General features: G+C 37.8%; 3 protein-coding genes across 5 annotated transcripts; 1 reads left to right on the top strand and 2 right to left on the bottom strand.

The window, feature by feature from the left end:
• Positions 1–408: 408 nt before the first annotated feature.
• LOC106744784 (polypeptide N-acetylgalactosaminyltransferase 1-like) lies at positions 409–5,096 on the bottom strand. 2 transcript variants are annotated; one of them, XM_014619818.1, is made up of 11 exons: positions 5,011–5,096; positions 3,684–4,030; positions 3,490–3,599; positions 3,229–3,409; positions 2,966–3,135; positions 2,712–2,879; positions 2,504–2,603; positions 1,964–2,373; positions 1,714–1,856; positions 1,330–1,596; positions 409–1,179 (listed from the first exon to the last, which is right to left on the bottom strand). In XM_014619818.1, the coding sequence occupies exons 2-11, from the start codon at positions 3,824–3,826 to the stop codon at positions 1,048–1,050; spliced, it is 1,824 nt and encodes a 607-aa protein (XP_014475304.1). In that variant the 5' UTR covers positions 3,827–4,030; positions 5,011–5,096; the 3' UTR covers positions 409–1,047. The 2 variants fall into 2 exon arrangements, with proteins under 2 accessions (XP_014475304.1, XP_014475305.1); XM_014619819.1 differs by lacking the exon at positions 5,011–5,096 and adding an exon at positions 4,931–4,986.
• Positions 5,097–5,186: 90 nt separating this feature from the next.
• LOC106744766 (protein transport protein Sec31A) lies at positions 5,187–11,438 on the top strand. Of its 2 annotated transcripts, XM_014619786.1 has the most exons (15): positions 5,187–5,292; positions 5,546–5,748; positions 5,830–6,152; positions 6,255–6,352; positions 6,427–6,672; positions 6,755–7,048; positions 7,154–7,522; positions 7,600–7,717; positions 7,805–8,110; positions 8,194–9,338; positions 9,519–9,614; positions 10,118–10,186; positions 10,265–10,501; positions 10,616–10,687; positions 10,746–11,438. In XM_014619786.1, the coding sequence occupies exons 2-15, from the start codon at positions 5,546–5,548 to the stop codon at positions 10,932–10,934; spliced, it is 3,765 nt and encodes a 1,254-aa protein (XP_014475272.1). In that variant the 5' UTR covers positions 5,187–5,292; the 3' UTR covers positions 10,935–11,438. The 2 variants fall into 2 exon arrangements, with proteins under 2 accessions (XP_014475272.1, XP_014475273.1); XM_014619787.1 differs by lacking the exon at positions 9,519–9,614.
• A 252-nt stretch (positions 11,439–11,690) lies between these two features.
• On the bottom strand, positions 11,691–14,613 carry LOC106744765 (integrator complex subunit 10). Its single transcript, XM_014619785.1, has 8 exons — positions 14,407–14,613; positions 14,219–14,286; positions 13,892–14,135; positions 13,309–13,816; positions 12,920–13,233; positions 12,665–12,829; positions 12,332–12,590; positions 11,691–12,196 (listed from the first exon to the last, which is right to left on the bottom strand). The coding sequence occupies exons 1-8, from the start codon at positions 14,557–14,559 to the stop codon at positions 12,030–12,032; spliced, it is 1,878 nt and encodes a 625-aa protein (XP_014475271.1). The 5' UTR covers positions 14,560–14,613; the 3' UTR covers positions 11,691–12,029.
• Positions 14,614–26,851: the final 12,238 nt, after the last annotated feature.

Below are 26,851 nucleotides of genomic sequence, written 5' to 3'. Positions count from 1 at the left end.
AACGATGTGCTCGCGTACACGCGCATGATAATCACGGCATCGACGCATTCTTATTCTCGAAACGGCCATTCGTGTTCTGATTACTGCCCGTGACCAAGCACAGTCATCTTATCCATTAGTCGACGAAACAAGATCCATTTACGAGATGAGAAGACCGCGCGTCGCAAAAATGTCATGTTTTGTGCTTATTTCTTTCTTTCCGTATTGAATATAAATCGCCTTCTGTCACGAAACATTGAACGCAATTCGATGGAAATAGAAGCTGCAATAAGGGGGAGATGAGCGAAGGCAGGACGAATAATAAGTGAGATTGGATCACGGATGTGAGAAGAACGGGTATGGAATAGACGCCCATATTGATTCGGAAGAATGGAAAAATGCAGGAGCGAAGTGGTTCAATGACACAAACACTCTTTCTGTTATTCTTTCTTTCGATTGTACAATTTAAACCTTGGCAGAGCAAAAATAGCTGCTCTTGGTTTTGTCTTAATATAAAAGTAAAAAAATATTAATCCTCCGCTGAAATGAGAAAGACATGCGAACTGCCGCTCAGGACGCAAGTTTGGCATGTCGCACAATAGGAATGTATATTATTCTTATTATTCATAGGCCCAGTTTGTCATTTTCTAGTTAACTTGTAGTTTCGATTTAAACTGATGATAATGCAAAAATTGTGTTTTCCTATTCATGATCAATTATTAAACTGATGGTTTTGTAGTGGTAACTTTTAAAGTTTAATGATTAACTAATAGAAAAACAATTTTTATATTATCATCAGATTAAGCCTAAACCATAAGGTAACTAGAAAATGAAAAACCGAGCCATAGACTAAGGCCGGTGTTCATAGCCAGATCTTATATTTAAGACCTTATATTTAAAAATCTTAAGTTTATTTTCCGATGCTTCGCAGCCAATGAAATGAGCCACACAGCATGAAGATGAACTTAAGACGATTTTAAATATAAGATGACTATGAATACCGGTCTAAGAATTCATTAAGGCACTACCATTCTTCCCTTTATCGATAACACGACGACATTGTGATCATCAGTTCCAAGGGACTGACTCTAAGATCCATTGTTGATCGACATTCTTCGTGCAAGCCGCTATTACGGGTGTATCATCGTCCGTTGTTACTTGAAGGCACATTCCAGAAGGCACGTGTAAAAGTACCTTTGTCTAAAAGTAATCCATATTTTACGGCATCTTATTATACACACTCCTTATTACTTATAGTACGAACGTACAAATGAACAATCTCACAGCGATCATAAGATCCGTTAAAAAAAAAGCGTTATTATGGTCGATACTTCATTAATAACAACGTACTTGTTTGTCATATTGCCACTTCTGCCTATCACGACCGCTACATGCCATTATCTTTACTTTTGGCATTTTTTGCTGCATATCTCGTTCCGGTGCATCCAAGCACACGCTCTCGTCCGTCATTATCACTCCGCTTTTAGTCATCACAAACATCTGGCTAAGTACCAAACGCGGTATACACGAGTGTAGGACTGCGTGTCCTGACGGTTGCGCGTAAGAACCTTTCACGGTCGGTCGCATAAGGCATTTTTCAGTTGCAGTATGCATTATCTGAGATGGATTTGACTTTCTTAATTGTATTTCTCATTTTTTTTCTTATTAATTTTATAACCGGCTAAGCCTATGAGCGTTTGATTCAACAAAGCGTGATTCGTAAGTGAACTTTACCCTGCCGAAGAATCGGTCATCCATAGGAAAGAAGTGTTCGGGCCACACGTTTTCTAAGTACCATTCGAAACTTTTGCACTGCAGTTTCTCGCGTAAAGCCAATCTCGAGCGGATTTGCTGCTTATATCTTAATCTCGCTGCCTCTAATAAAATGCGAAGTACGAGGATCCATCGATCCATGAAATTGAAGATCCATCCCGGCAGATAAGGTAAATTTACACGTGCCGGCATTAATGGTAACCTCACTTACCAGGATTGAACTTGAAGTAGAACTCCGCCCATTCATCCATCCATACAGAGGCAACTCTGGCGAGATTGCCATATAAAATATCACCGACGCCGCCCGGGAAGGTATACGGGGAGGACTTTCGAAAGAGATGCCCGACATGAGAGCAAGGGGCGATCTCGATACTGCCACCGCATTGCCAAGCTCGGAATGACAGTTCCAAATTCTCCCCTCCCCAAATACGCATTTGGTCGTCGTAGCTGCCCAATTGAAAAAAATAATCCCTGTTCATTGAAAATAACCCACCTGCCATAGCGGGCGTTCGAAAAGGTTCGACGATGCTCTCGCGCCTCTCCTTCAACAGACGGCCGTTCAAAGTCAACCAGCGAAAGTGCAAGTCCCAGTTGAATGCACCCCAATGAAGCTCAAATGATCTGCAAAATTATTCCTTTGTTATCAGCTTGTAAGTTATTAACTAAAGCGAACGAAAAAATTGTAGTCTTATCGAGATTATCATCATAATAACTGTAACAATATTGATAAATATAAGAATGTGTGAATTACCTTGTATAACTGAACGTATCATCATTTATAATGTCAATTACTGGAGAGATGATTCTTGTTGCGTTTTTACCAACTGCTTCAAGTAGTGGTTCCAACCATCCTGCAAAAATTGCAATCAACACATTAATACTATATATAATAAAAAAAAAAAAATGAAGCATCAGATTTATTATTATAAATTAGTTATAATATAACGGAGCTTACCTACCAACCGTACATTCGCAGTGAGCATCAAGAAAAGTGAGAACTTCACCCTTAGCATCATTCGCTCCCAGGAGTCTTGCTTTTATCAATCCTATACGTTCATTAGATCGCACAACTTTCGTGGGCACGCTCAGTTTCTTCACGTATTCGTCTAAAGGATTCTTCAGGAATTCTAGCAACATATAATGATAAGAAGAATGTTACAAGTGCGATAAAGCTAAAAATATCATTTTACAGCAAATTTAAACCATTACGTACCTCTTTCGCTGTTATCATCAACAAGAATAATCTCTTCTAGCAATTCTCTCGGAGATCTATTAACGACGCTATGTACTGTTCTTAACAAAGTGCTCCACGCTTCGTTATGAAATACTATGATAATGGATGTTTTCGGCAATTTACCTAAATTTGCGTATCTCGAGATGCATCTGCAAAGTTTTCAATACCAAACTTCTATTTAAATCTTTAGGATCGAATGATATTAAAAATCTATATGACGAAAGATAGTGTGGCACTCCTACTTTTTTTTCCTAACGTCAGGTAAAGACCGATTCAGAGGTATCCTATCGCTAGCCATTAAATTAAATCGATTAATTTGATAAAATTGCTGCATCTTGTAAAAATCTTTCGGATGTATTACTACAGGTTCTCCATTTTTGCCTTCGAACGGTCGTGGATCGAATAAATTTTGGTTAATCATATCTGAAAGAAGAGAATGAACGATATTTAATATTTTTCTTTGCTGTCAGCAGCTTCACATAATATACAATTGCATCTATTACCTTTCGTGATTTTTGGAGTTTTCAACGGATCTACAGAATCCCCTATATAATGACCAACAACCACGTGAATTCCTCGATGATCGATATAATCTTTCTGATCGTTATGTAATCTATAATGAGAAAAAATTAACTATGTTTAAATCCCTATATGTAAATCGACCAAAGTATTACAATTCAATTTATTATGAACGTACTGTAATGAGATAAAATCATCTTGCTGATTATTTTCTCGGCTTCTGGACCATGTAAGAAGTGTGCCGATGAGCACAACGATCAAAAAAATGATCACCGATAGACGACGAGATCGTCTTAATCTTGGCCACATACTGCTGTCCATCAGTCCATAGTATCAGTCACATTCTTCTCCTTCTTTGACTTATGTATAAGGTCGACTCACACACTGATCAATTTCGGGAAGTCTCTTAGTTTCAATTCATTAAGTTATCTGAAATTATCGCACAAGTCCAACTTCCGTTATCACAAGTTCCTCATGATTAGCAGGTCGGGTCATTGCGACAAAAAAGGAAGATTTCAATGAATTCTGTAAAGAAGATATTTATTATTACAGACACTGCCGTTAATTTTTTGAGTTATTTAACTCTTTATGTTATTGTATTGCTAGTACTTTCTGCTTTTTATTTTGATAATAGAAAATTTCTCTATGCTTATTTCATATTTATATTAATCAAACAGTTAAAAAGTTATCAGCATTTCTATTATATAACATATATATATATATATGAAATTCATAGTGTCATTAAACTAAGATTAATGTTTTTATTATTAGATAAATATCTAGAAATAGATTTACAAAAGAATTATAATATCTTAATATAGCAATCGATAAGTTTTTGAAAGTTCATATATTCAATTTTAGATTTATAACAAAATAATTATAAATCATATAACAAAAATAACATTAAAATAATACTAAAAATCATATCAATAATCAAATCAATAATATCATTTCAGAATATATAACAGTTTTATATATGTATGTATGTATATATATAAGATTTATTAAAGGATAATATAACATAAATAACATAACATAACTATTGCAACAATATATACACGACAAATGCTTGCGAGTTATAGAATAACAACGTAGCATTCAAGTCAAAAATGCAGGCAAAGGTATAATTTGAAAATTTATGTAGCAATAAACAAACCAATAGACATTGTGAAGCACTGTAATAATTAATGATGATACTACACATGATACTACACAAAGCTATGTAACCTAATAGTTATTTTAGATCCGGACTGTAACATACTTTTACACAAAGGCACTGTTCACGTATTTATGAAGCAACAAACAATTTAATACCGAGCAATAAAAGAACCGACAGTCTTGTTTTATGCAACACCCATATATGTACGCATCGTAATTATCTCAGACTACAGAGAGTTACAAAGCGACAAAACCAAACACACATACACACATAAGAAGACCAAAAATGTTCCTCTTAAAAGATCCAAACAGTAAAGAAACTTAACAACACTTCACTGATAGATTACCTCGCAGTCTCAGGAAGAACGTTTCACTAGCTAAGAAAAATGAAGACTGGCGGCTGTCGAGTGTCGGTTGGTGACGCCATTCGAGGCAATTCGAAGTAGCAACCGACGCATGGAAACTGGGACGCAGTTTCGTAATACAACAATTGTTCCAAGGAGGGCGATAGCGTCGGTTCGCATGCAGCTCGCCACGTTGGAAGACTTGACGGGTGGTTGCGGCTTGGCAAATTCGCCACATAATATTTTATATAAAGTCTCTGTTGACCGCAGTCTAAATACGCCAAGGTGAGGGGACATCGTTTAGCAAGACACTACCGGTATCACCGCGATCCTTCGAGATAAATTTAATCACGAATAGCCGAGTTCCAATTTCCGTACTGTCGGCTGCTTTTTATGACAACATCTCCGCTATATTTATGCAATTAAATCCTGTTACTCGAGGTTTTTTGTATCGTAATACATCATGCTGTCAAGAAAGAAACGTTCATTTCTTGTGATGCATAATGTTGTTCCTCAAATACATGAAACTTGTGTACAGATGAAGATCAAGGAGTTGCTGAAGAATGTGAATGTAGCATGGTCCCCGCCAGCTCAACATCCCATCATGCTGGCTACAGGGACAGCGGCACAACAATTAGACGCAAGCTTTAGTACTTCTGCTAGTTTGGATCTATATTCTCTGAATCTTCAACAGCCAGGATATGAAATGGAACTTAAAGCCAGTATTCCCAGTGATCATAGGTATCTATAATCTACTGATATAACACTGAAATTATTCAATATACTATGCTTATTATTTTATGCTGTTGATTGGTGATTTAGATTTCACAAGATTGTTTGGGGACCCTATGGAAATAAACCTGCCGGTATAATTGTTGGAGGTTGTGACTATGGCATGATAAAAATTTATTCTGCTTCAGCAATGTTGGCCCAGGAATCTAATTGCATGATAAGCAGTTCTGACAGACACACTGGTCCTGTCAGAGCGATGGATTTCAATCCTTTCCAAACTAATCTATTAGCTACAGGTGCTACGGAAAGTGAGATTTATATTTGGGATGTAGTTAATACAAACACACCTATGACACCTGGCTCCAGAAGTCAGCCATTGGAAGATGTCCAGTATATTGCTTGGAACAAACAAGGTTTTTATGCTGGATCGTGATCAAATTAATCACATGTTTATTTTGAAAATAAATACTCGTCGAAATTTGATTCTGATATTTAATGTTACTCTTATTTTACAGTACAACATATTCTCGCGTCAACATTTTCGCAATGTTGTGTTATATGGGACTTGAGAAAAAATGAGCCAATAATCAGACTGACAGATGCAAATTCAAGGGTATAATTTCGCTTATCTTCTGCAATATATAAGAACATGATTGGAAAAATTTCACAATTATGTTTCGATTATAGGTGCGCTGGAAGGTTGTTCAATGGCATCCTGATGTTGCAACACAACTGTGCTTAGCATCGGAAGATGACCAGTCTCCTATCATTGAATTATGGGATTTAAGATTTGCGATGTCTCCTCTGAAGACATTACAGAATCATCAACGTGGTGTTCTTTCAATTGCATGGAATCCGCACGATTCTGATCTACTTTTGAGTTGTGCCAAAGATAACAGAATTCTGTGCTGGAATCCTAACTCAGATGCACCGGTATGCACAAATGTGCATTGATCTCTCCTAAAACATATAAATAAAAATTGGCTTAATTTTACCTAACAATTTTGAAATACAGAATGGTGAGGTGATATGTGAGTTGGCGCAAACGAAACAATGGAACTTTGATGTGTCTTGGTGTCCAAGACATCCAGGATTAATTGCTAGCAGCAGTTTTGACGGTTATGCTGTCATCTACTCCTTATTAGGCGGACAACAACAAACCTCTATGGGGACATCCAGCAAAATAGTAGATTCGTTTCCAGGAATGGATCCTTTTACTCAGCTTCCGCCTACGGTACAAACTGAAAAAACAGCAATATTGACGAAAGCTCCCAAATGGTTAAAGAGGCCATTCGGAGCATCATTCGGAGTGAGTCTTTAATTCATTTTTATATTATTACATTGACAATAGACAGTCAAGTTTATTTTATAGTGAAAAGCAATGATTGTTTGATGAAGACAATACCATTTTCAGTTTGGTGGTAAATTAGTGATTTTCGAGAACTTACCTGCCGATCCGAATTTACCAGCAAACTCAAACAGAAAAGTTATTATATCGCAAGTAATCACACAACCCAGTCTTATTCAACGTTCCGATAACTTAGAAGCAACATTGAAAACTGAACAATATAGTGATTATTGTAAAGGAAAGATAGACAGGTCTCAGGATGATCATACCAAGAAGATCTGGAGCTGCGTTTGTGCATATTTTGGTGAAAACGTGACGAAGAATATATTGGAATTATTGGGCTACGATATTGACGCAATGAATAACAAACTGAATCAGTATGTACCTCAGGATGATGTAAACAGTATTACAGAAGGCGTGTCTAATCTCAATAATGTAAGATTTTCTTTAATGTCATGTTTGTATTATTGTTACGACATATCTTAACATTATGCCTTTCTTATTCGTCTCAGGTGCTGAACGGGAATGTTTTAGACGGCAGTGCTGCATTTGAAGCTATTGCGCAAGAACATCTTAAGAAAGTGGTAAGCAAACCTACGGACAGTACTTACATCATCAATACTTCCGATGGTACGTAATATCCACGTACGCTGATAAATTTGACATCAAGAATACAGAAAGAACTTACTAATAGATCAAACTCGTATTGCTTTCTAGATGAGGATGGCCTTATCACTCAAGCCGTCCTCTTAGGGAACATCGAAGCAGCCGTATCTTTGTGCTTTGACAACAAAAGGTACGCCGACGCCATCATCCTCTCGATGGCCGCTGGCCCCGAACTACTAGCACGCACCCAGTACAGATACTTCTCAGAACATTCCGGTCCATTAAATTCTCTCATTAATTCATTAGTTAGTGAGAATTGGACAGAGGTTGTCAAGAACAGTGCCCTTCGCTGTTGGAGAGAGGTATTGGTTGGCATATTTACACATTCCAATGCGCAAGAACGACCTGCTTTATGCGGTAAGGATCGATGTTGAAGAAAATAATCTGTCACTATTATTTGTATCATTCTCGCGTTTATGACATAAATCTCTTCCAAATAGATATGCTCGGCGATCGTTTGGCTTCGAGTGGGCACAACCTAAAAAATCAAGCGCAAATCTGTTACATTTGCTCCGGCAATTTGAATAAGCTGATCGAAGTGTCCGACACGGATATTCAAGAAGTGGTGGAGTTGGTAGTGATAATGCAGAAGGCTTTGGAGTTCCAAGGTATCAGAGAGATTCGGATAGAGGATAAAATCGCTGCTGTACTGTCCGAGTACGCGGAGATGCTTGCGGCGGAGGGCAATTTAGAAGCCGCCTTGAATTATCTCGGGAACAGCCAGGAGCAGAGGATTTCGATGCTGAGGGACCGCCTGTGCAGAGCTTTGGGCTATGTACAAGAACAGAGACATGTCGCGAAACCCACGACCCAGAACTACTACGACCGAAAATTGTCGCAGGGCTCGCACAACGCATACAGTTCGCAGCTGCAGCAACCATTGCAGCAGCAACAGCAGCAGCAGCAACAACAACAGCATATAGCACCGGTGCAGAACTGGAACACGACTCCGCTGAAGCAGACTTACGGGTCCACCACGAGTCAATTTACGGCCCAGCCGTCTCAACCATACGGAATGCCACCGCCTCTCCCTCAGCCTCAGGCGCAGTCCACGATGTACGATCAATATCCCACATCGCATCCTTACAATCAGATCCCAGCGGCTCAGCTCCCACCACCGCCTCCGCCTACGTCGGGTTCCAGTCTGAGCGGCTCGAGACCGTCCAGTGTCGGACCTCAGTCGAGATCGAAGTATCTGATAGATCCGTCGGTGAAGTCCACACCTTCGTACGGCCAGAGCAGCTTCCCGCCGCAGAATCAGTTTTACAATCCTCAGCAAGTCCCACCCGTTCCCGGTTACCTTCCGCAAAATCCCTATCAACCTCAAGTCCCTATGCCAGGCGCCGCTTATCCTCCCAGCCAGCCGCCAAGTTTCACGAACACCCCTAAGGAACCCGAGCCCTACAAGCCGCTTCAGCCGAACACGTCGCCGTTGCAAAGTACGCCCCAGACCCAGATGTACGAGCCTGCCAGATCCCAGCCACCTCCGCCAACGCAAGCGTACGGGAACGAGAATATGTACCAGTTCCCGCCGCAATCGTCCGGATGGAACGATCCGCCGATCGGGAAAAGTTCTAGAGTACAGGTAGATACATGTGTATCGTCAATTTATCCGACTACACTGTTCAGTTCCGACCGATAATCACTACCCGACTACAAACACATGCACGCACACACACACGCACGCGCGCACACACCCACAGAGTCGTTCGGATGAGCTAATTACATTTGAATACTGATGTACGTATATATTAAAATGATGTAGCCAGTACTTGCACTATACGAAAAAAACGAAATGTCTGCGGAACACGCTGGTACCAGGAAGTGGAAGGCGAAGCACTCGAAAGATACAGGCGTCAAGGTAGCCGATTTCGCACATTGAGAGTACTACGTTTATAATGATTATAGATTACGTACCGTTATTGTTATTCTCCTTGTTACCTGTACACTTAATTAATAGGATTAATTCAGCTGATCGTGATGTAACGTTTGTACATTGCTATGATATGAACTAATAAGTGTGTTGTGCGGAAAGAAGTCTTCATGCTACTTTGCACTTTGAGACTGGTGTCACGCAGATTCTTGCCATTCATTCGTATATTATATGACATACCTCATAAAACCGTATAAAAGTGGAAAATATTTTCATATATTTTGTCTATCTCGTCAATATCATATATTGAGAGTTTCCGCACTAGCTACTTCCAAGAGTTGCACAGTGCGTTTGTTGGGCTTTACATTGAAAGCTTTTGTTTACTTTCGGTGCCATAGACGAGCTCCGATCACCACTGCTAGAAATGGCTGAGAAGTGCAAGGAGAGATCTGAAAAACAAATTCAAGATAAATTATTTATATTTTTTCCAGCCGAAAACGGAATTTCAAACTCAGAATCCAATTATGCATCCGTTGAGAAGTAGTCAGCCAGAACCGAATGTAAGTTTTATTCATAGTTGTGCCGTGTGTATACCTGTAAATATAGTCAAATGTCGTTAATACGATTTACTTTTGTAGTTGTTAGCTCAAGACAATTTCTATCAAGATCCTCACGCATCTTATAATCTGCAATACGGGCAAAACGTGCCGGCCACTGCACCATTCAACAAACCGATGGAATCGCTACCACCTGTGATGCCTGCGAGGGTGGCCGAACCTGAGAAACCTAAAGCACCTATTCCCGAGCAACACGTGCATTTAAAAACGATATTGGACGAATTGAAAAATCAGTGCTATGAAAGCGCGAAGAATCCGGTGAGTACTTCGGCTCTTAATGCGTCGTATCACGCGGTGATATTTTTTAATATCGACTACTTTATATTATATTTCTTACCGTTCCAAACTTGTTTTCGTGTTTTCTTCCCTCAGCAAATCAAAAGGAAACTAGAAGATGTGTCGAAGAAGCTGGAGGTGCTATATGATTGCCTTAGAGAAAATAAGGTAAGTCAGTGTTGTTCAATATATATTACTTTTTATAAATCATACACATATTTTTCAGTTATCTCAAAATACTCTGCAAGGATTGCATCAAATATCACAGATGATTCAAAGTGGCAATTATACAGGAGGATTAGAATTACACACGCAATTGGTATCAGGACCAGATTTTAGTCAAATAGCTTCCTTTATGCCCGGGATTAAAGTATTACTTCTAAGTGCCCTTCAATTGAGCGTTTACATCAGATAGAATGCTCAAGGATCATATACTAAGTTGTTTATATGTACTCATTATGAATTTTTTTGTAATTCTAAACAGCCTTAACAAGAGAGTTATTTGTGCTACATTAACTTTATATAACAATCAGTATATGATATATACATAAAATAGTCATAATGTAGTATATAATTATATCCATGATTAATCTCCTGTGTTATTTAGATCTCTTTACATGTCGTCACTCGCGTTTAATAGTATAAACTGAGAGATATGCCGAAAACTCCTTTCCTTTAATTCCTTTAATTGTTCTTTGCTAATGCACATCAATGTACACGTATTCTAATTAAGATTTATAGTAATTTTAACGAATCTATTTACGTTATCTATTTATCTTTTGATTAAAGCTATCACAAATTTCCCCTCTTTAAAAAGGAGAACCTTCGGCTTATCTTACAAATTTATTCTATCAAAGTACAAGTAGTGGCATGCAAGAGAACTAACTTATTTCATGTACTGTGAGGATAAATCACATATGATTTTNTACTGATCAGATGATTCATCGAAATTTTAAGAATCGTATTTTATCTAGATTAACTTTTATATGATTTGTCAGTTATCAATTTTTTATTGTTAAAAATGTATGTAAAAGAAATAACAGCATACTTTTACAGACGTCCGTAAAAAAGATTCAAAGATAGAATGTTAACAGAAATTTGTTTTAACAATTTCATATGTATATATCATAACGTTGATGTTGATTGAGATAAGTTAAAATTGTACACTTAATTCAAATCTCAAAATTAAAATTTTTATTTTATATTTGTTATTAATATAAACTAATATAAATATTTCAATGTAAATTATGCGGACGGACAACGCGGTCTTCTGTTTTCATTTAAGATGTAAAATGGGATTTTACAATAAACAATGACACATTCTTTAATTGTATAAATCTGTACAATGTTTTGAAAAATATTTTCTAAATTACAAAATATTAGTTATTGCTATTAAGTGCAACTTGTAAAACAAATTAGAATCACAAATCTGACATGTATGTATGGTTTCAAATGATAAATTCCTATCGTATGCGATCTACGATAATGATTGATGCGAAGCCAAGTGTAATCATTGGATAATTAAGGTATGCAGGATGGCGTTTTTCTCGTTGACAATAAATTTCTGTAATAATTCATCCAAAGAATCGATACCGTCCCGTGCGGCTTGCCGACGCATGATTTGCTTGATTTCTTCACGTACTCCTTTGTCAGCACCACGAGTACTGATGCGCCGATCTAGAATAATTTCATCCTTACTTCTTTTATTTGTATAATGTGTTATAGACGCATTAAAGGTGGAGTTATTAAAGACGTCAGTAAAAGAGGTCATTAAAGAATATGTCATTAGAAAAAGTGTTATTATATATGTACTTTGTAATACTCCCGAATTTGTAGCTATATCCAACGATATTCCATGTCCATGTTCGGTCCACAGATATATTAATTCTTCTAAAATATCTACGCATATAATATATCCTTGGAACAACGGGTAAGTTAAACTTCCCCGACTGATAATTCTCTCTGTGATTATACTCAAGGTACTGGCTTCCAGTGGCCAATCCATTTGCATTAGAACCAATGAATGTCCAATAGCCAGGTCCCCAACGCCTCCAGGTAAGGAAATATTATCCTAAATTTATATCGACCATATATTCATGAAGCGGATATGAAAGAAATATATTATGTCAAAAAGAGAATGATTACCTTTATCGCTAAAAGAAGCAATCTGCAACAGTATTGCAAAATAGGATAACGAGCGAGAGTCAAATAATGTAAATGCCTCATACTTGGAACCGTTAAATTGTAAGACACCTTGCCTGGTGCAACCGGTAAAGAACTTGCTACTAAAATAATATGCTCCAACATGACCTGGAAGGAAATATGTTACTGGTAGGAAATATTACAGAGATTTTTTTTATGACATATCAACAATTCTACAATTTTACAATTGTAATGCACCTTGTAATCTTTCAAAAAGAAACTTGTGCCGGCCAAACGAAGATTAACAGATAAACTGCAATTTTCCTGTGATAATCTGGCTAATACTTCATGATGTAAACCTTTGTACATAGCCAAATCTGTTAGAAAGAGGTTTAACCAGGCGTCCAGCCGTAATTGTTGACTCAGTTTACTTATTTCTCTCTGCAAATGGTCTGTACTATGCAACATGTCCCATAATTTTACTGCCAATGCTAAACCATTGCCACTATAGTCGTTGTCACTGGTTATTATTACTCCATTATCTTCACGTTTTCGTTTCTTCAATTTGGGTTCTAGTTTGTGTAATACAAGATGTAAATATATGAAATTTATAATTACTATTATAATGTAAAGGGACATTATCTTACCTGCAGGAATATGTATTCCTTCCCCGAAAGCTTCTACAAGACAATATATTGTTTCATCGTTGCTCATAAGAATGGTGTGCTCATTCAGTAGCCTCAATAATACTACAATTGTACACATCAGTAGTTGCTTGACTACTTGTTCATCAGAGGGAACTGCAGCATGTGCAATAGCATATTGTTGCAATTTTTCACTGTATACCTCGCGGTTCCAAGGCATGGAAAACAGGCTGCTTAACTCCCATCCTAATTTCTTGCCCATTAACTCTACAATTTGGAAAAGCCTGTCCCATGGATTTTGTATTTGTGCATCTTGCGGCTGTTGTATATACGCTAAGTAAAATTCTATAGCTTTACACAGCAATCGTAAACTGAGACGAGTATTCAGTTCTACTGGAGCTGTACCGAGCAATGGCAATGCATCGCAAGCTAATAATCTTCTGAAACCATTCACTGCCCGGCCTGGGTGACTATGTTTCTCTGCTGTTAATAATGTTTCCACCAACCGTGTCTAAAATAATAACACAAATTATCTTCTGAAAGATAAGTACAAACAAATTCAGATTTGTGTGTTTGAGATACATACTCCATGAGTTGCAATTGTTTGAGGAAACCTACGTAATAACAAGAGCAACAATTTGCAATGCTCCATTGTATCTTCACTGTGATCAGCCGTCATTACAAGTAATCTGTGTTGTAACTCCTGCGGGATATGTTGAAACATTTGGCACAAAAATTCTGCTTCAGGATCACATTGTTCTGAACGAAGACAAGCTGTGATAGTTTCTATCTCTTTCCATATATCGCGATCATCCGGGAAATTCTGAAATCTATGCTCCCTCATTTACATATAAAAATATTTAAAAGCTAAAATGTGATCATATGTGTGGAAGCTTACATGTTCATCACTTACATTTCGCTGAAGCATTTAGCAGCCTCTTTTACATTTTTTGATAGTTTCTCAATGTGATAAGCCTCAAACTAAAAAAAAAAAAGTAAAGCATAATCAGGTCGACTATTACCCATTTTTAATGGTATGTATGTAGAAAATAAGGAGCAAAACTCAGTATATATAACTCAGTATAACAACTACGTACTAACCTGAACCTTTGCACTATGTGGAAATAACGATTTCGCAGTGATTAACCACGATTTAGCCGCATATATGTCGACCGGCAGAGCCTCTTTTGCTCTCATTATTAAATAATCTTCTTTGGATAATTGATTATCTGGCCCGGAAGTTTTCTCCAACATTGTGGAATATAAATGTCACCGCGTCATACAAACACATGAGGGTCATATGATGACTGTTTGGTGTTAACCTAGAGCATTAAACTAGAGCTCTTTTTGACCTACCATACAATATTCAACAATTAAAAGGTTATTTGATATATTCTTTTACTACATGAAAATAAAAAGATTATTTCACTCGCTGTTAAATCATTTTATGTTTTGGGAAATATTATATATGCATATAAATTAAAAAAAAGAATCAGTTTTTTTTCGATCATGACAAATGGACAAAATTCAATAAACTATATAACTTGGAAAAAAATGATGATAATAAAAATAGTTCAAGAAGTATTTTAAAGCTAAAAGTCTTTTATTTTCATGTATATTTTTCGATTGAATTTTGATAAATTTTTATAATATTATACGAATATGAACCAAGATAAAATGTATACGAATATGAACCAAGATAAAATGTAAAAATTTCTAATATAGTTTGTCGAGTCGTTCTGCATAAATAGAAAATTATATAAAATTTAAGCCAACTAAAAACATAAGTCTTCTTCTTTTAATTGCGCATTCTGAAATTATTATGTTCTTTTTTCGCAGTTATTTAATGTTGAAGCAAAAAAATGACCCTTTTTCAGCTTTGATTACTTACAGAGTAAACTAATTATATGTTCGTTAACAATGAATAAAAAATTTAAGTTTATTTTTTTAACATATATTTATCACATTTGTATGCAAATAATTTTTCAATGTAAAAAACTCTACTGAAATATAAAGTAAAAAATTGAACGACTGCTACTTTTCATTTATCTCAATAAACCTGAACTATAAAGCTCAGTAACGTTATAAATTTAATATTCCTAAAAAGCAGAGAATTCAAACTTTAAAATGACTTTCGAATCATTTCGCTATCGTCATTTTTGCCGAAGTTACAACCTGTTAAATTTTGCCTATGTTTTATTATAAGAGAAAAATACGGCTGATTAGTCCTTGAGTTATACTACTTCAGAAATAAAAAAATTATTTGATCCATTCTTGAATTATATCACGACTTCATTTTAATGAATAAATAAACTTATCCTATTTTAGGCTAACATTGTACATAAATATACAGACATATTTTAAATATACAAAAGCGTCGAGCGTCAGTATGAAAAGGCACCTTAATACAAAATAACGGGTCTAATGATCGTAACGGATTCAAGATAAAGGGTCTCAGAGAAGAATGAAGCACCAACAGATATGCATTGATATCAGCATATAATTAATCAGCAAATAATTTATTGTTATTTATAATATTATTATAATTTTGAGACATAAATATCAACACCAGTGATCGCTAATTTCACAAATTTGTCTTCAACGGTAATTAAACGTGTTGTAGTGTTTAAACAAGCAGGAATCGTATCAGCCAATCAGAGTAGTCGGTACGTGATCATGTTAGTGCCTGTTTCCTACTCGAGGCTCTTAGTTCAAACGTGTCTTTGATCGGTGATTTTTCGAATAAAAAGTCGGTTAGTGATCTTCAAGTGGAAGCCGTAATGAAGACAAGATGTTATTGAAGACCGAGGACCTTACGAGAGTTCGGGTAACTGCTGACATTCGCATGGTTAGTCTACAATTCCATATAGAACAAATGTTCAAAAGACATCCTAGAGACACTTAGAGACGACTCGAACCTCGACTTCGTTCCAGAAATATCTGAACATCTCTTTTGAACATTTGTGCTCTTTCGAACAATATCTGAACATCTCTTTTGAACATTTACGGGATAATGTGGTATTTATTTCACAACTTACTACACCTAAAAAAACCAGGTGTAGTATTCCCAAGAATGTGCAATCGTCAGTTCCCCAAGTAACATAACGCCTAAAATCGGGACATAAGACGTTTGAAAGATGTCTTAAAGACGTCCTAAAAAGTCTTATTTAAAAAGTCCTTAAAACGTCTTACGTCCCTACTGTAAACGTTATGTTATCTAGGTTGTTTTGATCAATTAGAAATTTATTCAAAAAATGCAAGAAGCAAATGATTTCTTCCATGATGCATGACAAGTGACAAATTAGTTACATTAATTTAAGTTACATTAGTCGTAACGTGTGCCTTTTACTTTACATAGTATGAAATAGGCTAAAATTGATCGAACATCTTTATCAGATAATTCTCGCATAGTCGATAAGTCAGAGTTCTCTAGTCATTCGCGGATAACCGGACGCCTTTATCCAAGATGGATAATCTGTGGTGATATCGATAAATATTTTGTCGGTAACTAAGGAAACGCATCTTACCGCAGATAGATCATATCTTTAAAGAAATTTTGCAAGTAAATAGTATTTTCGGTTATCGTCTCTCTCTCATATATAGCAATGTAAGTCGTTATTATTTATCTGTGGTGTCAACTCGTTGTCTACCAAAATATTTAAAATTCATTATTATTAAAAGTTGAAGTATCACAAATACATGTGTGTATACAGCAGAAAGATTGAGAACATCTCAGATAGCATATGTTAGTTTCATACGGATTCTTTAAATGTACGTAACGTTTCGTAATCGTATTGCATACGTTTAAAGAACGTATATGAAATTAATGTAACATAACGTGGGATGATAATCGTTTGACTATCCATCCCAATAATTTCAAAAATAAAAAAAACAAGAGAAGAAGGAGCGATAACATACATAACATAGGAAGAAAATAATTCCGCGACAATTCCCCTTTGAATCTCTTTTAAATCGTGCGAAGTACTTCGATACGTTCCTCTTTCGTGCGCGCGGGCACGTTCGCGCGTCAATTAATTTCAATTATCGCACGGCAGCGCGGCCTAATGATCATTATCGTTTCAATTACGAACATCATCAATCGTCACGCAATCCGCCGCTACGCGTCGTTCCATCCGGTGCTGCATGAAGGCTGTGATGATTTTTCTAGAGATTTTCCGCGGGACGCGTCGCCCGACACCGCGACCGACCAACAAAGGCGTAATTTTGCAAATCCCCTGAGCGATATGGACCGCCGGCGTTTCCGCACGGGTTTTCCGAGCGGTTCCATTTATAAAGATATAACAGCGGCTAAATCCGCTTACTCCGCGACGCAGATTCCGTCGTGAGCCTCCAGCGAAAGCTTCCTTAAGTGGTTATGGCGCTTCGGCTTTGTATCCGGCAGCTTTTCCGAGCTCGACTTAAGCATCGGAAATAAAGCTCCATCAGCGGCGGGCCCGGCCGCAATTTATGCGCGAAAATGGAGCCGCGATCGAGCTTCCTTTCCCCGTGGCATGTCTCAAGAAATTGCGGGGACCCTCGATTGAACTTTAAAACAAGACCAGTGTCTCTCGACAACGCGTTTGTGCGATCGCGAAATATGGAATTTTTAACGCGGAATTTTAATTGCTCGCAGAGGATTTCTCGAGTACAAAATTCCCGTTGAAAAAAGAACAAATGGGAATCCATGTAGGAAATTCATATAGAATCTCATGGCTGCCCTTGGGGATTTCCGTCACAAAAGCCTTACACCCAGATCCTAGGTAGGAATCCATGTAGTTTCTTATATGAATTTTCACAGACCATGTGGATTCCTATATGGATTTTTATTATCCTGTATGGATTCACCTGAATTCCTATGGATTTCTATAGGAATCCATATTTTCATCAGAAGCGACTCTTCTCCTAACGACTGTCGGAATAGTCGAAAATGTCGGCAACAAACGCAAGGACGAGCATGTAAGCAATTTCGAGGCGAGATCCATGCAAGGGTGGCTGCGCGTCTCGTCTACAACTAAATTTCGCGTCTACGAGATGGTTAGGGGTGCAGCAGCCGGTGGTTGTGTTAGTTACCCTCTGTCCCGGAGCCTCCCCTCCTCGGCAGGCCACAATGGCATTAAAATTACCGAGGAAATTCAATTCCCCGTTGGATATGTATCGCGTTCGCGTAGCTCGTACTTGCGCGGTCGTTCGATCGTGCGCGCGGAGATGTGCAGTGCCGAAAAATCATGGCGGACTGATCGAAACTCGATATCAATTCGCATTAAGAGAAACTGATGATAAAAAGGCAAAAGAGAATAAAGATAAATAAGAGAGAGAGAGAGAGAGAGAGAGGCGAGATAAAAATTACATCGCGTTAATAATAAATTTCGCGTCGCAATACTGATAACAGCTTACCATTGTATTTTCAGACGTCCGAATGCGAGACGAAGCGGAATTCGGTGAGTCATTTTACCGTTTCACCAAAATGTTGACTGTATCGATCAACCGATGTGAGTTATAAGTGCAGCTTCGAAATTCTACAGTCGTGGACAGAAAGGTTGTCCCATTCTTGGAGCTTGCCGATTCACGGAATAATTAGTCAGTCATATATGATACACGTATATCCAGAAATTATATTCTAAATTCGAAATTTCTGATATATCACTATGCTTAGGGAATACGACAACCTTTGTCCACTACTGTCCACTACTGTTTGTTCGCCTCGACGACAAATTAATCGTCGATCGTCATTGACCGTAATGAGTGATTTCTCGATCGTCAAGCTCGATTATCACGCGTTTTATCGTACAGAGTTATATAGCTGGGAATTATCGCGAGAAACTTTCCGATTTCACTGCGCACTTTCAAGTGGATATTTTCGCGCGACGTATTCGAGTCATTGAATGCTAAAGGGAGCTTAATTAACCTAAATGCGGGATTGTGATTAACGATGACTCCACCGGAATAAGACGGAGCTCGCGATAACATTGAAATTTCGTTTCTATTGAAACCGCTCGGCAAATATTTGCACAAGTGTTCATAACTTCCTGGAAATCTCTGCTGGGGCGCATCGATGGCGCGACAACGTCCCTGAATGAAGCTGTACGCACACACATGGTACACACAGGATATACCTGAGCCGAATATGTTTTCCTTCAAAACGATTTAACGAACGCTTTGCTTATTCTTACCGTACTTCTTTCAATTAATCTCAAAAAGACCTTTAGTAAACAAAGTATATGAAGTTTTCCTAAACACCTTTTCGATCACTGTCTAGTATTAATGCATTAATCTCATTAATTGTAACAATATTGAATTAGAAATGGGCAAAAACTTGCTGGATTTATATTCTGTGACTGAAGCAGTTGTCCTAGTAAAAATATGTTTGCGTATAGACACGTGCTTAGCTGTATTTGTCTAATATTAAGCAACTGAATAGTTTTCTCGTTCATTTATTCTGTTCTGTTTTCTGTCAATAAATGAGTTCAGATTTTGCGCATCTTTTGTGCGCGGTAACTGCAGGAAAAGCGTTACATCTTGATTGAGATCTCAATTAATTTTACTCCTCATTTACTAGACAGAAATTAACATAACTGTCCAGTGATTGCTTAAAAAATGTATGAAATTTCTATCAGGATCGTTTTAGAACAAACTCAATTTCGAATTTAATAGGTTAAATATATCTAAATTGTGATAAGCAGTGAAATCTTGAATTGAATTTGATTTAGATAGAAATTAATATAACACAAACGGCTGAAAGACGTCATAAAACAACATTTTCTAATTTTTCAAACATTCCTCTGACATTTGTTAAATATTTTCTGCCTTGATTCCCCCGTCATTTCCGGAAACGAATCCGAGACTCGTCCGAGAATCCCCCTCGGTTGAAGAGAAACATGGTCGGTCAGAAACACCCTGTATATGTCGCTCACAGCCACGTACCGGCAACCACTATGGATAGCTTAGGTTGGTTAGTTAGCGTGCAAGTACACGTATCAAAGGCACTCAGAATCCGAGCTTAACAAAGGCAGCTTCGGGTTTACCAACCGTGTCACGTAGTACGTGTATACCTTACCTGCTCGCGCGCTTCGCAAAACCTAAACCTCCTGGCGGGCCGTCTAACTTTGACCTTAATGCGTCAACGGGGAGCGGGATAAGTTACGGGCCGGGTCAATTAAAACTAATTATTCCCGTCGGCGTAATCGGAACTCCCGCGGACGATCGCGGCTAATTGTATACGCAAGGGCGTGTTTAAAGGGAGGTTTCGTCGGCACTGATAGAAAACAACACCGGGAGAGCTCGCCCGGGGATAAGTTCTCGCGAAACTCCTGCTGCCCGCCGCTTAACTCCGCAGAATCGAGAACTCGCTGTTATCGGAGCGCGAGAATTCGATACCAAGTCCTTCTTTCTCTGAAGTCATTAACGATATTAAAAGCTCGATGGAAAAATGCAGTTTTAATGAGATATACGCGGATCTAAAAAGTGATATATTGTGCATTCGCGCGGAGATATCCTCGTGCATTCTCAATTAATTAATTACGTCACAAATATGAACACAACCGACGATAGTAATACCATCGACGTTAAATTTTACATCGATTCTCTGGTAGGAATATATACAGTTTTCCTAGACACCTATCTAGTTACTATATAATAGTATTAATGGATTCTCAGTAATTATAACAATACTGCGTAGGAAATAAATAAGAACTTAATAGATTTTCATTCTGAGTACTTCTAGGGCAAAATTGCCCATCGATATTGAAGTACGAAATGTGTTATTTTAACTTACACACGTTGAATTGACTCAATACAAAATATTGAGACATAATACAATATATTAAATTAATATACGGATATGTAAAAAATTTAACACGAAAATTTTAATAAGGACTGATTTTAACATAAATACATTTTTTTATGTAGACGGAAATTAATAAATTGTCTAATAATGCTGCTCAAAAAATATGTGGAATTTCTACTAGAATTTGAACGGTTTATATTTTTTTAAGCTTCCTGCAGTAAAAAACATTTTGCACTTGTATTAAAATCGGTCTTTTAAATTTTTGTGTTAAATTTTTGACATACTCGTGTGTTAGTTTAACATAATTTTGTATTTGTTATACAATATACATTTTGTTATCTATATTATAGTTAAACGTTATACATAATGTTTGTATTGTCTCAATGTTTTGTGTTGTATCGATATTCAATATGTGTTAAAATAACATATTTTATACTTTAATGTCGATTAACGTATTAATTTTCTATTAATTTTTGACATAATATTTATTTTACTTTCCAACATATTCATTTTATATTAAATTAAAACAAAATTTTGAGTGGACTATTTGAGATATATGAAATATATTTAATTTAACATGCAATGTTTTCCTGTATACATTATAATTTCCTTATTTTTATCTCGTTAAAATCCGAGATCGGTATGATCAAACGCATTTACATAGTTCAGCTTTATTAAAATCTTCTATCAAGAGACTTTTATTCGCGGTTCTCGTCCCGTTACGTATAATTAGACAAATATTTGCATGGACACGCGTGTCGCGCGGAGGAAGCGTGTAACATTATAGTAACCATAAGGGCGGGCAAACTCGAGAGATATTAGCGTGACGCGGCCCAGGTACCACTTGGATCACAGAAGTGCCGATAAGCATCGCAAATTCGGCCTCGTACGCGAGTGCACACGACGCACCGCCACCACGGCGGGGGCTATCACAAATTTCAAGCCAAATGTGCAACTAAGTACCTACTTAGGCCCCGTTTGACGCAGGGGATTGAGATCGCATTTGAATGGGAGATTTAGCCCGCGGATTTTCGTCCCGAATTGAGCCATTGTGAAGCCCTTTTAAAGCGACCACCTGACGGCCCTTGACACGCTACCGTTTGCCTTTCTGCATTTTAAGCGCGCGCGCTGCTCGTCGCGCCGCGCTCGTCCTCTGTCATTGAATTTCAGCTGACAGTGACGACTCCTAATTTCATAGTCCGTCACTTTTATTTTCCGAATCGCGCGACGTTTTTGATTTTTGTCAGCGCTGCGCTGCGTTGCGAGCAAATTGAAGGAATTCAATCGACTCGGACAGATAATTCTGAAAATTATTTGATCATATATGAAATTCTATATATATACATATCGATCGTGTCGTATGTATGGATACTTAAAAAATAATCGCCGATAAATATCGATACTTTCGCGAGTCGTAGCGCCTACATTCTCGCAGCTGCATTAACTACTTTTTCCAAGCCACGGCACCAATCTGCCCTAGAGCATAACACGACAATCTAATAGGCGCGTCCACGCCCAAAAAATTAGCCCAAATGAATAAATACGAAGGCGCCGGGCGTGAAAAGTATTGACCCGCGATGTGTGTTTTTCTTCCTGGCGCATTTAAACGGTACTTCGGAAATTTTGATAAAATTTACTCAATTCGCCGTTGGAATCGTGACATTAATACACCGAAGCTTGAGCAAAATCGATCGGGCGTATTTTCGAGAAGAGAAATAAAAGACGATCGTACCGGTGACAATACTTTCTCGAATACCACGGGATGTTTTGGCACCCCAACGCGCAGAAATAGTCGTCCCTCTTGTAATACGTGCCACCCCATCTATCGAATTATTTTGATTCTGCGATAATTCACCCCTAACACGCCGTTCCCCCGCTACGTAAAGCGGGAGGAAGAGGAAAATGGTGATTCGATCTTTCTGATGGAAATTCGAAAACATCGCGCATGTGGTAGCGTGCAGGCACTCTTGTCGAAAATCCGGGACGGGAGATTAGCAGGACTTATAAAAAAACACACACACGAGTGACGTATGAGCGATCACGCACTATATTACAATATCGAACATATTTTGAAAGTACGATGGATCTATTACAGCATATTAATAGATACATCGTTAAATAAAATTATCCAAGTCTCACAAAATACAAAATATTTATTTCATAAAAAAGTAATTTTTCTTTCGTATTCGATGATATGATATGATATTAACGATCGAATAATCTATAATAGTTATATATATATAATTATTATATATCTTCTTTAAGTTGTGCGACACTTAATAGGTTAGAAATCGTGGTATTCCATATTTCTCGACTATTCCCTATTACCCGCATTTCTTCTCTACAATATAAATCTCTAAGAGAAAAATATAGTTATTTTTGGGGATCACAATATTTTTTTTTTAATTTAATTATAAAAATAGTAGACAAGCAACGTGCTCGTAAGGTTATTGTTATCACTGATATTGTAATAACATTTACTAAGAAAATCTTTTTTTTGATTATTTTTGTGACTGAATTAAAAAAGATATTGTTGTTCCCTAAAATAACTATATTTTTCTCTTAGTATACTATTGTTACATTCCGTCTATTACATTCCGTCTGTTAGTATACTATTGTTACATTCCGTCTAAACATGAAACCATATGTGAAAAATAACGTTCCGCTAATCAACGCATCCCAATAAAATCATTCGCAGATAACCGTAAATTATAAAAAAAATTCCGTCACAACAATTTTCTTTTCTTGTATGTTCCACGCGAGAGTAAATTGCATGGCTGGCCGAAGTTTGCCGGACAGCTTAACGTCGTTTCCTGCACATGGTCTTTCCGGTCGAAGAATAATCGTTAGCGCGATTCGCGCGACTCGCCGAATCCTTTGGCTGTGTCGAATCGAATCCGGGGGAGAGAAACCGTCGAAGCCGATTTCAGCGTAATTTTTGGAAAGTACAGCCGGTCCGTATATCGCGCACGCGCGATTATCCGTCGTGGCGACCATTGTCGACGTGAAATTGAATTTCGTCAATTAGATTTTCAGCGTTTACGGTTGGTTAATCCGCGCGTCGGCATCACAATGGACGCGCGCCACATGGACAGCTGTAGATGTCGCGATACATACTTCTGCTCGTGCCGAATCACCGCCCCCGGGGCTTCATCCGATTCTCGCATTATTATAATGTGGCCCCGGGCTTGATTTTAACAGATCACGAGCCCGTGCCTAATTCATTGTCCGTCTTGGGGGTTACGATGAGTGCGAAATCAGTCAGCGGATCCAGATAATTGGTAGCGATTCCACTTGAACTAATTTGCTCCGGTCGAAGCGGGAGATGTAGATTGATCCGAATATTCTGTCATTTATACGGATTATTCCAGATCAGATTAAACAAAAATCTATAACCTCGACGATTTTCCATAAAATAGCATCAATGTTATTGAATTATTTGCTGAACGGAATAATTGATATTCGACGAAGAAGTGTGTCATTTTATTATTTACTTCTCCGCTTTATTCGTAATTTTCCGTAAAGGTATTCAACGCGATTTTAAATTGAGATATTAAGAACCATCGGGATCGAGTAAAAAGTCCTCGTGAGAATTCCCCCGTCGAGTCGCCGACAGCGAAAGAAAAACGCCGGGGCGTCTTTTCGCGGCATTTCGCTAGTAATTGAAATGCCTCGGCGATCGTCGCTCGAACGGACGGCGGATTTGAATATTCCTTCGGCTAATTCCCGACCGACAAAAGATGTTATTCTCCCTCCCCCGTGCTCGAACTCGCGAGCCTCTTCCTCGCTCTTTCGTCCTCGCATTCCCGAGGGGAGTCGAAGTTTGCGCCGGGCGTCTTGGTTAATCACTATAATTGATATTCCGCTGATATCACCGTGGCGAGTAACGGAGTAACGCGGTAACGAAGTAACCCGATTAAAGGGGGCCTCTTATTGGCTCGCTCGCTCGTTCTCTCGGATTGAATTATATTATTACCACCAATAGAGAGAGAGAGAGAGAGAGAGAAGGTGAAAGAGAGAACGGTTGAGACAGTTTCCTTTCGCGACTAGACAACGATCTTCGAATCGGAGAATATAGGACGGATAAAACGGCGATGAGGTCGATATCAAATTCCTATCGACGGCTTTATCGCCGATTGTTACATGCAAAATGGAACGATTCGTAGTATATGTACCGACAAAAAAATTCGGCATTCGAGGAAATCGGTAATCGCAGGAAAAACACGAAACGATTTTCTTAATAGCAATATTCAGAGCGGAATGTGGTGCTCGAACTCGCAAGTAATAAATTTTGTGTAAATAACGGTCCGCTGAAATTTTTGTGTTACTTTAACATGGGAATATGGCAAAAAGCACATAAATATATGTTAAATTAACATATTCACTTTATTAATAAATTATTTTTTAACATATTCGCCTTGTTAAAATCACACAAAAATTTCAATAGGCTATTATTTAGTACATTTTTCTATACTAAAATTTTTTACTGTGTAGAGAAAAGTAGTTTTTTATCTGAAAAAAGTATTTCATCTTATAACACGTGAGTGTGTAATGATAAAAAAATTTTTAATGAAACATAGCTATGTCTCATCAACGTAAAAAACATTGTGAACAAAAATTATACAGTAAAATACATTTTAAACTTGCGTTAAAATCAATGCCTTGTTAAAATTTTTGTGTTTAATTTCTAACATACCCGTGTGTTAATTTAACATATTGTGTTTATGTTATTTCAATATTTTGTGTTATGTCGATATTCAACTTGTGTAAGTGTTAAAATAATACATATTATATTTCAACGCCGATTAATGTATTAATTTTCTGTTAATTGTTGATACAATAGTTTTGTTATTTTTCAATATATTCATCTTGTATTAAATTAACACAACAATTTGAGCGAACCGTTTGGGACATGTGAAATATATTAACTTTAACGCAAAGTTTTTTACTACGTGTAATCACTCCACGCTCGTTATCTTCCAACCCGACTTATCGCATTACGCGCGTTACTTCTCAACTTTCAGTTATCTCGTCATAGAGCGCGTAATACATGTGTTTTGACTTGCGATGCTAAATAATCGATAACGTGACACAATCTATCGTAACGACGGTATCATCCTTGACGGTAACAATGCCGTCATTATTTTCGTATAGACGTAGAACGATCGGCGCACACCAGGGCCGAAAATGATCATTATCCCGAAGCGGCTCGTGCGTTTCCGAGAGCCGAGACAAAGGTGTCGTGACACCCGTTCTTTCCGGCAGCAGCGATTCGTTTAGCAGGAACAATGACGTATCGGCGACTTCCGGCACGCGGGGCCGGCTCGCTGGAATCCTCCGCGCGCGGCACAGGACTCCGTCGCGCGGCGGATCCTGAAGAGCCGCATCACGCAAGGGCGGTTACGAGTACGGGCCGCTGATTTCCGACGTTAATGACATATTTGCGACAATAATGTTCTGTGTAAACGAGTATATTATATAATGGCGAAATGCGCCGCCGCGGGAAACCGCCAGGTGCGTTCAGACTCGGACCAGAAAAAAAAAAGAAACGTTTTCGAGAAAAAATTAACGCGCACTCGGATAGTAGATTTTTGCAATTTGCAATAAGATTAATTCTTAATTACTTCTGAGACGCGTAAGGAAGAAAATTTTAATTTTTCCGGCTGAACTTTTGCGCGTGAAAATATAAAAAGCTAGATACAATATAGTTATTAGAAATTTGAATTAAATTAATGCAATAATTTCGATTCTGTTAAATTGTTA

This window comes from Dinoponera quadriceps, unplaced genomic scaffold (assembly GCF_001313825.1).
Source record: "Dinoponera quadriceps isolate SergipeBrazil2010 unplaced genomic scaffold, ASM131382v1 scaffold1471, whole genome shotgun sequence".
NCBI classification, from domain to species: domain Eukaryota; kingdom Metazoa; phylum Arthropoda; class Insecta; order Hymenoptera; family Formicidae; genus Dinoponera; species Dinoponera quadriceps.
Note: the sequence above shows the minus strand (reverse complement) of the source record. Positions and strands in the feature narration are given on the sequence as shown.

Excerpts from the sequence above, each read along its gene's own strand:
- LOC106744784 (XM_014619818.1), bottom strand. The coding sequence starts at position 3,826 with ATGGACAGCAGTATGTGGCCAAGATTAAGACGATCTCGTCGTCTATCG. Across the intron at positions 3,136-3,228 it reads CCTGACGTTAGGAAAAAAAA|ATGCATCTCGAGATACGCAA; the intron begins GTAGGAGTGCCA and ends AAAACTTTGCAG. Across the intron at positions 1,180-1,329 it reads AGTGGCAATATGACAAACAA|ACAAAGGTACTTTTACACGT; the intron begins GTACGTTGTTAT and ends GATTACTTTTAG.
- LOC106744766 (XM_014619786.1), top strand. The coding sequence starts at position 5,546 with ATGAAGATCAAGGAGTTGCTGAAGAATGTGAATGTAGCATGGTCCCCG. Across the intron at positions 7,523-7,599 it reads GCGTGTCTAATCTCAATAAT|GTGCTGAACGGGAATGTTTT; the intron begins GTAAGATTTTCT and ends TATTCGTCTCAG. Across the intron at positions 8,111-8,193 it reads AGAACGACCTGCTTTATGCG|ATATGCTCGGCGATCGTTTG; the intron begins GTAAGGATCGAT and ends TCTTCCAAATAG.
- LOC106744765 (XM_014619785.1), bottom strand. The coding sequence starts at position 14,559 with ATGTTGGAGAAAACTTCCGGGCCAGATAATCAATTATCCAAAGAAGAT. Across the intron at positions 13,234-13,308 it reads AGGAATACATATTCCTGCAG|AACCCAAATTGAAGAAACGA; the intron begins GTAAGATAATGT and ends TACACAAACTAG. Across the intron at positions 12,591-12,664 it reads TGCTTCTTTTAGCGATAAAG|GATAATATTTCCTTACCTGG; the intron begins GTAATCATTCTC and ends ATATAAATTTAG.